This window comes from Aricia agestis, chromosome 4, assembly GCF_905147365.1.
Source record: "Aricia agestis chromosome 4, ilAriAges1.1, whole genome shotgun sequence".
In the NCBI taxonomy this organism is placed as follows: domain Eukaryota; kingdom Metazoa; phylum Arthropoda; class Insecta; order Lepidoptera; family Lycaenidae; genus Aricia; species Aricia agestis.
In genome coordinates this window covers 19,912,602-19,928,018 of record NC_056409.1, presented here as the reverse complement: position 1 = coordinate 19,928,018, position 15,417 = coordinate 19,912,602, and the positions used below count along the sequence as shown (strand labels likewise).

General features: G+C 35.4%; 1 protein-coding gene across 1 annotated transcript; it reads left to right on the top strand.

Moving 5' to 3' along the window:
• The first annotated feature begins 3,319 nt into the window (after window positions 1-3,319).
• Window positions 3,320-11,700, top strand: LOC121726151 (bilin-binding protein-like). Its single transcript, XM_042113382.1, has 4 exons — window positions 3,320-3,418; window positions 5,796-6,006; window positions 8,231-8,338; window positions 11,501-11,700. The coding sequence occupies exons 1-4, from the start codon at window positions 3,320-3,322 to the stop codon at window positions 11,686-11,688; spliced, it is 606 nt and encodes a 201-aa protein (XP_041969316.1). The 3' UTR covers window positions 11,689-11,700.
• Window positions 11,701-15,417: the final 3,717 nt, after the last annotated feature.

Below are 15,417 nucleotides of genomic sequence, written 5' to 3'. Positions count from 1 at the left end.
GTTTAAAAATATGTGTACGTATACACTTACACAAGCATGGTTGAACATGATTTCTATGAGATTAAATTGTCAACGTGCGGCACGTGCCGACTGGACGTCAAAAAAAGAGTGCTGATGTCATGTATCACAGTGTTACTGATAATGACATCTCTCTTGCTCAGGTCTTTGTTTCTCTATTCCGCTAGGTATATTAACTTTATGGTTATAGCCGTAAATCGTAATAGAAATGTATGTCATAACTCATAGACTATGACTCATAGAGTACATAATATTAGCTGATATTAGTGCTAAGTTTTAAACTAAACTAATAGAGCAATTTTTCAATTCTGAACTTATGACCTGCCAAATTCGATAATAAAGAATAAACTGGCAATATTTTTCAACTCGACGCTCTAGTTTCATATTCAAAAATGTGAGTGTGAATTTCTGTAACTGCACAAATCCATATTATCGTAACCGCTTTAGGTTTCATGCGCCCTTACACTTTCTAGTGGACTTATTCAATCGTTCCAGCCCGGGTATTAACCAAAAATGGTGAAATTGTGGTCGAGTATAATTTTACGGCGTCGACACTTTCGCAATGTGTCGGGATGGATTTTATGACGTTCGCAGATTATTATTTAGCCAACATTCCGAATAAAAGCTTTTATTGCGTGAGCAGTTTTTTCTTATGACTATCATTCATCGACTATGCGCTTTATAGTTATACCCCTTAGGCCCTTACTAATAAACGTTGTTGCTTTGAATAGTTAGTGTTTTGTTCCTGTCACACAAGTGACATTTTTAATTGGATTGAAGAAGACAAAACACTGTATAACTATTCAAAGCTTATACAGCGTTTATTAGTAAGGGGGATAGGCTCTAATATTTCTTAGATTAAACTAAACTTTAAAATACTTTTTTTACCGTCTGAACTCAAAGTGTCATTTTTATTAATAAAATTAATTAATTATATTCCTAATCATAAGCAACAGGTTTTATTTTAAAATTAGGGGACAAACGAGCAAACGACTACCGAGTACTCGCAACATCAGAAGAGTTGCAAGTGCCTACCTTATCAGAGGAAATACGCTCTCTAGTCTCTTCTTGTCAATCTAAATGCTAGTTCTGACAATATCATATTCATGTTACATTGTACTACGTGTATAAACCCTAATCGAAACCTGATAACTATTAACCTGTAATTGAATTCGCAATCAACCGAGTCGAAGTGAATAATCGGCAGGAGTCAGGGTCTTTGTGGCCCGGCGGCTGTACAACTGCATAATACACCCGGAAATAACTTCTGCGGTCTGTGAGACCCAGCGCAAACGGGCCACCGTAAGTGAACAGAGCAATAATTTTAAAGTGAAAAGTCTGAAAACTTTAAATTGTTTTTTAACTTTCGCGTTTCTTCTGATGGAAATAAACTCGCCTCAGGACACGTGGTATGATCAAAATATGCTAAGATGGAAATGAAAGTAGACCGTTTGTCATGTCTGTCGGCGTGGCATAGGAGAGAAGTTTTTTTTCTACTAAGTATATGGCGAAAATGTATGCCTGCTGTTGTGTTTGCACATCCATGAGAATACCTACGGAGTTTCGTCACAATGTCAGCTTCATTTTCTACTTGTGGTCATAGAGCGGATGTTCGGAAAACCCGGGTACCCGATTTTCATTTCACACAAATCCCAAACCCAGATTTTGAAAATTGGGTCCAGGTTTCGATGCCCTTTATTAATTTGGAACGAAGTTCCTTATCGCGCGTTCGGCGTAAATCTGAAGGCTAGACAGAACGATATTTGACCTTGATTTGACCTCGACACTTTTTTATTAGTACCTGCATGTTAGGGGCAGAGGGCGTTGGTAGTAAGTATTCCTGTGGCGTTTTTTTTTTTAATAAATAGCAACGCGTTGTAAGTATTCCTGCCTGCCTAGCATACGCCAACGAGATATCTCACTCTCGAGATAATTAAAAACTACTCGTCTCATAATGTCAAAATCTCGACATTATCTCGACAAAACTCTATAAAATGTGTTATTTCGATGATAGATCTACGCGAGAAAATATGTTTGTCATACTAGGGTCAATAGAGATGAAGAGACAAACCATCAAACATCGAGAAAACATGTAGAGTTTTTTAATTAATTTTTTTGAATGTGATATTATGTATACAGCTTTTTAGGGTTCCGTAGGTTGAACATCAGAAATAACTTCGTTCATTTGAGAGGTGTCCCTTGACACCTCTCAAGTTTTTATTTTAGTTTGTATCAGTAGTTTAAGTGCTATGTACCTCTTTTTATCTTTTGGTGTAAGTATATAGTAACAAAAAATATCGGTGACTGTTTAAATCTAAAGTCGCTCGTCCACGCTACCCTGAATCGTTGGCCTTGGCTAACTCAAATCGCAGTTTATTATTGGGAATTGCAAATCTATTACTCTTTGACTTCTAAAGCGCGCACTATATTATTGTAATTTACCGGTTCATTGGTTCAATTAAATGGATTTAGCATCAGTGTCATGGCATCACGACTGATAGGTTTTTAATTTTTATGTAAAAGTTTAATACAAAAGCGTATACAAGGTGTAACAAAACTAAGTGATCATATTTTAGGGTGTGTATGTGTTCCTTATTTAGAGTTCATTGTGAAAGAAGATACGCTGAAAGAGCAATTTTTCCATACAAAGATGAAAAAAAGTTACTCTTTCAGCGCTGCCACTTTCACAGCGGACCCGTACACACCCTAAAGTATATTATCACTTAGTTTTGTTACACCCTGTATTTTGTCGTGAAAACATTCAGTACGGCAATGTGGCATGCAGTGTAACCAGCGTCACGTTTTGATAACATTACAAAATATTACAATGTAGTTTTGATTACTATTTCATTATACCTATTTCTTTATTATCTGTAGAAAACAATAATAGAAAGTAATGTTCTCCGATGAACTATTTTTGTTGTTATTCTAATCTAAGAATGTTTAACATAAAAATAAATAACTATAAGTAATATACAGTCTTAATCATGTAGGTAATAAATAATTTCGGACTACTAAGGCCAAGTTCGCACTTGCTTTGCCACGTCTCCCGAAGATTTAAGATTTCAGACATAAATTCAATTTGCATAAAAAATAAAATAATTATCAGAATAGTCCAAAACATTATTAGCATGGAACTATTCCTGCAGCTGGTATGCTGAGTATCTTGAAAATAATTAAAACTTCAAGGGTGGTATTATTAAAATTCATCTAAGTATTTAAAATGAATGTAACTGTTGAGTATAAAAGAGTCTAACATTCTTCTAGTATTCGGTGAGTAGAAATAGTTTAACCAGCAAAAATGTCGAAGTTTGTTATAAGCTGTATTTTTTTCTTGGCTGTGGCGCACGCGCAGAAGTGTCCAAAGGTGGATTTACTTGAAAACTTTGATTTGAGCAAGGTACTTATGTTTTTTTTTCTAATGGTTAAGAGACTCCTTATGTTTTCCTTATGGGTCAGCCCATAAGGAATCCTTTCACCCTACAGACTAAGCTCCCTCCTCGTCACATCCTAGCTCAGAGGTCACCAAATGGCGGACCGCGGTCCGCATCCGGACCGCCGCGCCGCGGCCGACCCATTGTGTGAGGACCAAGCATGTTCGAAAATGAACTTCGTTAAAAATTAATTTCGATCTCGACATACAGCATACTGATAAACATATAATATTATAGTTGCAACAAATAATATTGACACTTTTCTCATTGATACAAATAAAAACCTTTGTAATTTCCGTAATTACATTTGTTTATTTTTTTTTATGTGCGGACCGCGATGGTCATTTTATTTCTTAAAACGGACCCCGAGAGAAACTAATTGGTGACCTCCGGCCTAGCTCAATGGTGAAGTATTTCTAAATTCTATATTACTCTGAGCTTTACTAATAAGTACTCATTTACATTATTTGAAAAACAACAATTTGCAAAATATTACATTTTGCTCATATACGTCAGTATCGTAATATGAGCAAAATGCAAATTATATAATTTAAAAATAGCATAAAGAAAATAAAAATAAATGCAAGGTACAAAATTATGGTTAATTATCATAACTTGCTACTTGTGGAGGCTTGTAATTGGCATTTTATAAACCATCACATCCATAATAAGTTAATATTATAAAATATGCCAAAGTGTGTCTGTCTGTCTGTTACCTCTTCACGCCCAAACTGCTGAACCAATTTTGCTGAAATTTGGCTTGGAAATTCTTTGAGTCCCGGGAAAGGACATGGGATACTTTTTGTTTCGAAAAAATGTACGGTCCCCGCGCGATAAACGAATTTTGGCGCAACGGAGTTGCGGGCATCATCTAGGTAATACTAGATAGTAGACTAGTATAGCATTTTATTGTAGCTAGTTGTAAGCTACCCAAATATTATAAAATAAATAAACTTGGAGCTAATTTTATTTAATCGACCTGAAATTTTCCATAATTGGAGGAAAATGTTATCTGTTTATAAACAATTTAAAAACATAAAGTTTCATAATAAACTCTATACTTACTCTAAATAACCACGGTTTTTAGGAGAATAATATCACTTTACTAATTCGTATTCAAGTCGTGCACGACTTTCTGATTACGCGCCAAAACTTGAAGAAAAAACGCAATGATCGATTTTTTTATCAAATCAGTGAAATGATTGTGAAGACTGAGATTTTTAAGTCGGACGGTTGCGTTCACTCGGAGACTATTAGTAGATCGAGATCAGATGGCAACAAGCTTCGATCAAATATTTCTGTCTCTCCCGTATAAATCTGGCAACGCGAACGTCGCATCGACCGTTCAGCTCGGTGTGCATGTCGCAACTCGCAACTCGCAACTCGCAGCTAACTGGTTTGAATAGCCGTTCAATCAGACAGCCCTTTGACGGAACATTTAATCACACGTCTAGCTTTTTCATTGTGTATTTAAGTCGCTCAAAACGTTCAACACTACAGCTGATTCAAAAGACGCCGTTTGATTTCATTAGTTCAGCGCTCACCACCGCGGCGCTAGGTGCGTTTTGTTTACAATATGGCATCAACTTATCGATGTTTTATGGAGAGGTTGTATTAAGATATTTTTCATAAATATACGTCACAAGTATTATTAAAGACACAGAAATTATGGGGGCACATACGAGTGAATCAAAATTTAAACTAATATTCGAGGAGAAATTACGGGATTATCTATGAAATGCGTCACCAAGATATTTATTGCAATTGTGTTCAAACTTCAAAATGAGTTAGAAGACAATTAATCTGCCTGTTATCATTACGCTTGTGTAATAATAGCATTAAACTAATGGTCACCTTAGTTAATTTTCCATTTAACCAGTTGGCTAAGCGTCATCTATCTGTATTGTTGAACGTTGCAGTCAACAAGTCGGCTAAACGACGTATAGCCGTGTTATTGATGGCGTTGTTTAGTCAAAGGGCTAGCTGTTTGATTGATTGGCTTTTTTAACCAGTTGACTGCGATATGTACACCACTGACGGGTATCCACACCTCGAGCCACACCGAGCCGAAGTCTGCCGAACTAAAGCGACGGGAGACGAACTTTAGGTGTTTTTCGTTATTATACTTGATTCGGTCGCCACGCCTTGAGCACGCGATAAAAGCTATGCAATTATAGCTAATAGCTTAAGGCTCAATTTTACCAACCTCTATTCTATGTTAACAGCTTGTTAAAATGTCATATATTCTCTTTCATTCATAATATGAAAAAAGTGATACTAATTCAAGCATTAACTTTAACAGTCGTTGGTGAAATTGGGTCTATTATTATAATATAATTTCAGTACGCCCAAGGCGCGTGGTACGAGATAGCGAGATACAACAACTCGGTGGAGCGGTACGGGAACTGCGTCGTCAGCAACTATACGAGGAGCGACAACGATTACGTCATCGAGGTGACGGAGATACAGGACGGCAAGAAGATCGTGTACGACGGCATCGTGGATGTGTCCACCGATGAACATCGGAAGGGGAATATCACTTATATCTTCCTGGGTAAGAGTAAAGTTAGGCTTCAGCTTCGAAATCAGCACGCAGCGGAAGCGGTGGTTGTGCGTGACAATGTATTATGTCGCAGCCAACTGGTTAAAATAGCCGTTCAATCAAACAGCTAGCCCTTGGACTGAACAACGCCATTCAATCACTCGGCTATACGCTAGGTGCGTTTTGTTTACAATATGGCGTCAACTAACCAGTGTTTTGTGGTTGTATTAAGATATTTTTCGTAAATATACGTCACAAGTATTATTATAGAGGGCATATACGATTGAATCAAAATATTTTAAACTAATATTCGAGGAGAAATTACGGGATTACCTATGAAATGCGTCACCAAGATATTTATTGCAATTGTATTCCCAACTTCAAAATAAGTTAGAATACAATTAATCTGACTGTTATCATTACGCTTGTGTAATAATAGCACTAAACTAATGGTCACATTAGTTAATTTTCTATTTAATCAGTTGGCTAAGCGTCCTCTAGCTGTAGTGTTTTCACGTTGCCGTTGTAGCCAACAAGTCTGCTAAACGACGTATAGCCGAGTGATTGAATGGCGTTGTTCAGTCAAAGGGCTAGCTGTTTGATTGAATGGCTTTTTTAACCAGTCGACTGCGACATATACATAGATATAAATATATATCTATACATTGTCACGCGTCAATTTATATCAGGGGTCCCCAAACTTATTTTGCCTACTGCCCACTTTGCGAAAAAATGATCATCAATTTAAAATGCATCCAGATGAAATAAACCCCCCAAGCCTCTACACAACGCCCCCATTTTTTTCTGGGTGCCACACTGTCCCCCTTTAGACCTCCAGCGCCCACAAGGGGGCGCACAGTGTGATAAAAACCTCGATTTTGTTTCACAACGTTTTTCTTTCAAAATACTATAGTTGATAGCTATAAGTATAAACATTAGAGTAAAACTCCGAGATCGATATTCTTTGTAGTTATTTTTTTAAAGAGTGTCAAAGTTGGCGTTTTTCCGGGTAAAAAATTTGCATAAAAATTAATAGAAAAAAAACTAATCAAGTAACATTAATTTTGTTTATGCCAATTAAACAAGCACTTAATACTTGACTTTTTCTCCGAATTTGGTTAACCTACTGTGATCAAGTAGGCAGATATTTATTTATTTAGTAATTTTAGTTTTTTATTTGTTATTTCGCGATTAGATCGAATTAGAAAAAGTTTTAAGCATGAAATGATAGTGTGAGTAATCCTTTATCAATGTTATCAAAAATCACACTCTAATAACCTCTGTGTCAGAAGTAATATCCAATTCAATTGTTTGAGCATATAAAAACATTAATTTACGTCATATTTTTTCACTTTTTAGATTTTTTATTATTAGACCTACCTAAACGTGATCCTGATATTTTTTGTATAGATATCGATTGCGAATTTGCGTATCAACCGGATAAATCAAACAAGAGACCTTTAGTGACAACCTTAGGTACTTACAAAAAATCCGAATTTTTATTAAAAAAAATTTAAATACGATATAACTTCTGACACAGAGGTTATTAGAGTGTGATTTTTGATAACATTGATAAAGGATTACTCACACTATCATTTCATGCTTAAAACTTTTTCTAATTCGATCTAATCGCGAAATTTAAAATAAAAAACTAAAATTACTAAATAAATAAATATCTCCCTACTTGATCACAGTAGGTTAACCAAATTCGGAGAAAAAGTAAAGTATTAAGTGCTTGTTCAATTGGTATATACAAAATTAATGTTACTTGATTAGTTTTTTTTTAATTAATTTTTATGCAAATTTTTGACCCGGAAAAACGCCAACTTTGACACTCTTTAAAAAAATAACTACAAAGAATATCGATCTCGGAGTTTTACTCTAATGTTTATATAGCTATTAACTATAGTATTTTGAAAGAAAAACGCGGTGAAACAAAATCGAGGTTTTTATCACACTGTGGGGCGTTATCGCCCACTTTGGGAAAGACTGTATTATATGGATAAGGCTTTTAGTACACAATTGCAGAAAATACGAAACATGCACAATTGCAGAAAGATAAAGATTTAAAGAAAATGTAATGTTTCAGCAATTACTGGTATAGTTAGTTCATTACAATTTACAACACGGTTAAATTTGTTTTATACTTAAATTTTTAAATAAAAATTATAGGAACCATAATAATTTTTTTTTTTATATTTATAGGTACTGTGTTTACCAACGCTCATATTTTCAGATAACAACATAACGTACAGGTACTCGATGATCTTTCTCTCCGTGGACTACGACAGCTACGCTCTGAAGTACTCTTGCCAATACGACCCCAATACAAAAAGCTCTCTCGGTAAGTCGAGTTACTTTTATTTTATTTACCTTTAAAATACATATGTATTTATACCTGTTCCATTCAGATGTTTAAAGAGCAAAGTTCCTTAACATTGCTCTTTAAACATCTAAATGGAAAAGGTTCCTAATTACCTAAACGGTAATCCTTAGTACAGTTTACAGTCTTTTTAACACTAATAAGCTATACAGTATATAAGTATATGCTTCAAATCACGATTTAAATGTATTTTTAAGCAAATTCAAAAAGGAGGAGGATCTTAAATCTTTATTTGGTTTTAGCTGTCTTTTTAACTGACTTAAAAAAAGGAGGTTATCGATTCGACCCGTATGTATGACGTAATACTTCCAGAATTGCCCAGTTTTCGTGTATGTTACTCTATATCAGCGTCTGAACAAATGTGCTAAATTTCAAAAGTGTATACATATGTAATGTATGTATTTATGTATGTATGTAATATGTATGTTTTTATGTTTGTGTTCGCATAATATCTCCGGAACTACAAGTCAGATTTAAGTGATTCTTTTTTTGTTGTACTAAATATTGTTTAACTTATGTTGTCGGTTTTATCTTTTATCTTTTTTTAAATATTATTTGAGTGAAAATTTTTACGACGAACAACTGCAGTGAGAATTTAGAACACTGCCTACCAATTAACCCGGCGTCATGGGGGTTGGGTCTGTGAGACCCATCACTTTTTATTTCACTTGTAATTCGGTTACCATGCGTTCGGCGTTGCCAAATTTCTCAATAGCTGGAGCTGTTGAGTTGGTCTATAAGTCACAGGTGACGCGTTAGTCCTGCGACGGCCGCAGCGGTAGTAACAGGGGCCCAAAGTTGCATAAGGTATGTGAGACCCATCCCCGCAGTCAGTGTAACAATTTCGGGACATCTTACGCAGACATTATTGTAATAATTATCAGTCTTTTTAACATTTTTTTTGTATTTTTGTTGTGTTTTACAATGGAATTAGATAATTTATAGTAAAATGTATTATATTTTTTGTAGGTACTTACTTAATTACTTTTTTGCGTTTTTTGTAGGTACTTGAAGTACTTTAATCTTCGATCGTGGATTCTTGGAAATCTATTGTTATTATGTTGTTGTCGCGATCATCGGTGATCTTAATATGGATCTCAAAATGGATCGAAAGAGGCAGAACGACAACCCATTCTTTCAATTTTACAAGAGTCGGAACTCGGACTCTGATTTTACCTCGTCTGACCAGGAAATATGCGAAGAAGAAGATCTCTTGAGTAAACGTAGGAATTTTAGTGACGCAGAGCAAGATATCTCTGGCGATGATGACATTCCACTGTCTTAGAAATCGATTGTCGGAAGAGCATTGTCAGTACAATGCTCTTCCTTCTATTTGAATCGGCTAGTTCATGGCAAAGACGGTACAATTTGGTACAAGACGCCTATTGAAAAATTTCTTGGTGAATCATCAGGGGAACCTCCGACAAAGAAGCCGAATATTCGCAAAAGATGCCAAGACTGTCCAGCCAAAAAAGACCGTAAAACGAATTATTTCATTTGCGAAAGTTGCAACTTGCACCAAACACATTTGCTTTGAACATGTTGTACCTTTCTGTGCTGATTGCACCAAAGATAATGATTAGATGTGATTATTTGTTAATTTTTTATAAAAATATTTTAGCATTCTTTAAATAAGTGCCATTAAAAAATTAAAACTGATTGTTAATTAGTAATAGACTAACATTTAAGTAGAGGAGAAATATTTTGTTAATTTTTGTCGTTCTTTTTTTAAGGCTCTATTAAGTATGGTTAAAAATTATATAATACTAGATGTCCCGCGCGGCTTCGCCCGCGTAAATTAGAAATTTTACAGAATCCGTAGGTACATTTTCCCATAAAAAATATTTCCCCCGTTTTTCCCACATTTTCCTGAGTTTCTTCTGTCGTATTAGTCTTAGAGTAATAATATAATATAACCTTCTCGATAAATGATGAGTCTTACTCGATAAATGATCTATCTAACACTGAGATAAGTTTTTAAATCGGACCTGTAGTTTCTGAGATTGACGCGTTCAAGCAAACATACTCTTCAGGTTTATAATATTAGGTAGATATAGATTTTTTTTAATTATCGCTTGACAAACTCGAGTCTCGATGTAAAAGACTATGAAATGGTATAATATGGTAGTGATGATGATGATGATGATGATGAAGAATGTAATTTGCATAGTAGCATATGCTTTCTGTTCTTAAAACAACGCCGAAACTCCCAAACTTGTATCTATAAAGAATCAGGAGTTCTCTCAGCACCTTCCGAACCACGGTATACCAGGTATATCTCGGTGCAAAATCTTACTTGTTGGTAGCATATGCTTAGAATACTTCTCACGAAACCGAAGTCACCATATGTTTCCCTATAAGTTTTGAGGAGTTCCCTCGATTACTTATGGATCCTTCATCAGATCACCACTTTTCTGAATATAATACCAAATTGGGATGATACCCTACATACCAAAAGAAAAATTTTGAAAATCGGTTAACAAACGGCGGAGTAATCGTTGAATATAAGAAAACGAACATAACACCTCCCCCATTTTGAAAGTCGGTTAAAATTGTAGCCTATGTGTTATTTATTTAATATTTTAATCAGCACATGAATTGAATAACAAATTTTTTTTCAAATTAATCGTAGCACCATCTGTCAGGACAAACTAAAATTGAAATAGAATAATATTGAATGCGATGATAGCGCCGTCCGCCGGATCTAATGTAAAACATTCCAAAATCAACAACTCCTTATAAATAAGAAATTAATTGAAAAAACATTTTCCAGTAGACCAAACTGTAAATCTAAACCATTCTCGAATCTCCACGAACACACACAAAAAATTTCATCAAAATTGGTCCAGTCGTTTAGGAGGAGTTCAGTCACATACACACGCACACAAGAAATATATATATATTAAGATATTTATGTTTCATTAATTCATATAAATACACATTGAACTTAATATAAACATATAAAATAAATTGATTATTATAAAAGGTTAGACTAATTTTGATATCTAAGACACGGGTATGTGAGACCCACTCCAACGTCCGTGTAACAGTTTTCTGCCCCCATGACGCCGGGTTAAAAAAAAATTGAACGTAGCTACAATTTACTCAATTTATCATTTGCAGTGTTCGCCTGGATTTACTCCAAAACGCCGAAGCTGTCAGACAGCGCCAAGGCCACCATCGACAGCTACCTTGCCACCTCCAAGCTCCTCGACAGGTCCAAGTTCTACTGGGACGCCTTCAGCGACGACGCGTGCAGGTTCAACACGACATCCATTGACCGAACGCTGCCGAGTAGAATGAAAAACTAGTTTGGCGTTGTTTATTGCTTAATAAACTTGTTTTCTTTAATTTTTTGTTTCTTTTTCTACGTCAGATGAAAAAATATTGCTCAAAATATAATTATTACAAATAGCAACTTTGCTAGATTTCAGGTACGAATTAAATTTCTAAAATGTACTTGTACCTACCACTGAAAATGATTTCGCTGTTTTAACCATAAAGTTATACTTAAGTAATACTAGGTATACTTTATGGTTTTAACTATTATTGACGTATATCCACTATTCAAATCCTTATTTACTTAATTACGAGTTATCAGTAACGAATTTTCAGGTTTAACCGGAAATTGCACGTCTTACAAAATTTTAGGAAAGTTACAATAAATGGCTTAGTATTCCGACAAACTATTTCCAAGGCACTGTATTTGCAAAGGAATCCAAAGACTGACCCTGAACGTTTTACATATTTTACAAATACTTGTGCTCTACTTACTTTACTTAAATATCATTAATGTACAATTAAATGCGTTCATAAGAACCAAAAATGCATATAAAAGTATCATAGGATGTGCACGGCTACTGAGAAAGTGTAAGGATGTTTGTCTCTCTGTTGTTGTCCGCTGCGTTGCTGACGTTGGCCCGGGCCCAGGACTGCCTCCCGGTGGAACACGTCATCAATTTCGACTTGGAAAGAGTAAGGACTATTTTTTTGACAATATTATCACCGACGACGAGTAGCTTCTACATCCGCTTCACCTAGCCCAGTTTCTGCAAAAAAAAAACCGGCCAAGTGCGAGTTGGACTCGCCCATGAAGGGTTCCGCAGCAGCAATAAGGTTTATTTCTATGAAATTTAAAGGTTTATTTTTATATTTCAGTTGATTTAATGAAAGTTAAATTAAGGTTTACTATTTATGACGTACGAATTGCTAGATCTCGTTCAAACCAATTTTCGTTGGTAGTTTTTATAGTAACGTACATCATATATTTTTTTAGAATTATCATGTTTAGAAGTTAGAGGGAGGGGGACACACATTTTACCACTTTGAAAGAGTATCTCTCGCAAACTATTCAGGTTAGAAAAAAATGATATTAGTAACCTCAATATGATTTACCCCATCCATAGATACCACATACGCATAGGTTAGACGAAAAAAAATTTTTTTGTTTCAGTTATACCTACCTATGGGGACCCCTAAAATTTTTGATAATTTTTCCATTTTTGCATCAAAATCTTAATGCGGTTCACAGACTACATCTACTTACCAAGTTTCAATAGTATAATATAGCTCTTATAGTTTCGGAGAAAAATGGCTGTGACATACGGACGGACAGACAGACAGACAGACAGACAGACATGGCGAATCTACAGTGTGTAACAAAAATAAGTGAAAATACTTTAGGGTGTGTACGTGTTCCTTGTAGAGAGTTCACTGCGAAAGTAGCAGCGATGTAAGACGAAAAAAATTTTTCACTTTTGTATGGGCAAGGGCCCGATCGTCACGAGTTTCCCCATACAAAAGTGAAAAAAATTTTTGGTCTTTCAGCGCTGCTACTTTCACAGTGAACTCTCTACAAGAAACACGTACACACCCTTAAGTATTTTCACTTATTTTTGTTACACACTGTAGATTCGCCATGTCTGTCTGTCTGTCTGTCTGTCCGTCCGTATGTCACAGCCATTTTTCTCCGAAACTATAAGAGCTATATTATACTATTGAAACTTGGTAAGTAGATGTAGTCTGTGAACCGCATTAAGATTTTGATGCAAAAATGGAAAAATTATCAAAAATTTTAGGGGTCCCCATAGGTATAACTGAAACAAAAAAAATTTTTTTCGTCTAACCTATGCGTATGTGGTATCTATGGATGGGGTAAATCATATTGAGGTTACTAATATCATTTTTTTCTAACCTGAATAGTTTGCGAGAGATATTATCACTTATTTTTGTTACAACCTGTATAAGGGTTCCGTTTTTTGCCATTTGGCTACGGAACCCTAAAAATGCACATAAAAAGGCGAAAATTGAGTTTTTTTATGGGAAATTATTTATTTAATTTTTTGGGGTTCCGTAGTCAACAAGGAACCCTTATAGTTTCAGTCTGTCCGTCAGTCTGACCGTATGTCCGTCTGTCTGTCTGTCTGTCCGCGGTTTTGCTCAGAGACTATAGGACCTACAAAGCTGTAATTTGGCACATATTAACTACCAGCTAAACGGCTGCTTCTGATTAGTGCCATACTGTTACAAATCGTTCGAATTATGAATGAAATCTTAGGATTTTAAAAAAAATATTGTTCGCATTCACGACCTCCCACAGGTATGGTATTATCAGACTTCTATTTATGATCATACAGGGAACTGTTAAAAAAAGTTTCAGGGTGGTACAAATAAAAAAAAATCTCCTTCGCAGTTTAAGGCGGCCATTGGGAACTGTCGGAAACGTGGCAACTCGCGTCCCGCAAGCATTATATCGACCGATGAATTTCATTGGTCGATATCACGGTCGGTGAAATATTACTCTTTAAGTCGTTCGCAACTAAAGAATAAATATTAGTATGGAATTAAGGATACATTTACGCACTTATATCAGACGAGCTTTAGCCCGCGGCTTCGCTCGCGTTAAGAAGTATTATTATATACAAACTTTCATCCCCTATTTTAACCCCTTGGAGGTAGAATTTATCAAAATCCCTTCTTAGTGGATGCATACGTCATAACATCTACCTGCATGCCAAATTTCAGCCTGATCCGTCCAGTGGTTTAGGCTGTGCGTTGATAGATCACTATGTCAATCAGTCAGTTACCTTTGAATTTTATATATTACGAGCTTTTGCCCGCGGCTTCGCTCGCGTTAAGAAGTATTATTATATACAAACTTTCATCCCCTATTTTAACCCCTTGGAGGTAGAATTTATCAAAATCCCTTCTTAGCGGATGCATACGTCATAACATCTACCTGCATGCCAAATTTCAGCCCCATCCGTCCAGTGGTTTAGGCTGTGCGTTGATAGATCACTATGTCAATCAGTCAGCCACCTTTGAATTTTATATATATATATAGATGTGACGCTGGATGCCCTGTGTGGGTCCAATAAAGTTCTGAACACTCTCAGACAGCTACCTTTATTAAAATCAGTCATCAGCCATCATTAGCTCTGCGGAGCTCAAATGGTCGCTTTGAAGAATCATGATATGAATCATAATAAGATTCATTTTTCTAAAATCTCAAAATGCAACTCAGCTTGCAATTCATTTCTGTATTTTTGTACTGATTTGACATTTGTCAGTTTGACAGTTTTGACAATTCATTTACTGAATTGGTTGAGAGGAATTGCTAAATGTGACCATTTTAGCCCGGTAGTATACTTACATAATATTGCCATTGCATTACAGAATCATAATTTTTCTCTTTATCAAAACAAATTTAGAAGAATGAGGCGCTTACGATATCATCTTTAATCTTTAAATAGTATAAAACAAAGTCGCTTTCCGCTGTCTGTATGTATGTGTGTATGTATGCTTAGATCTTTAAAACTACTCAACGGATTTTGATGCGGTTTTTTTTAATAGATTGAGTGTTTCAAGAGGAAGGTTTATATGTATAACATATGCATAATATGGTAGAGAAACACTGATAATTTTAGAGGTTTCTAATGTTATGTCGTAAATAAATTCATTTTTTTGCGTTTATATTGCAAACGCTGGCTAAACCCTACGAGATAGATCAAAATAATGTACTACAGTATTGTACACCTTAA

Coding starts and splice junctions, on each gene's coding strand:
- LOC121726151 (XM_042113382.1), top strand. CDS start 3,320: ATGTCGAAGTTTGTTATAAGCTGTATTTTTTTCTTGGCTGTGGCGCAC. Junction 6,007..8,230: donor TATCACTTATATCTTCCTGG/GTAAGAGTAAAG, acceptor TCATATTTTCAG/ATAACAACATAACGTACAGG. Junction 8,339..11,500: donor CAATACAAAAAGCTCTCTCG/GTAAGTCGAGTT, acceptor TATCATTTGCAG/TGTTCGCCTGGATTTACTCC.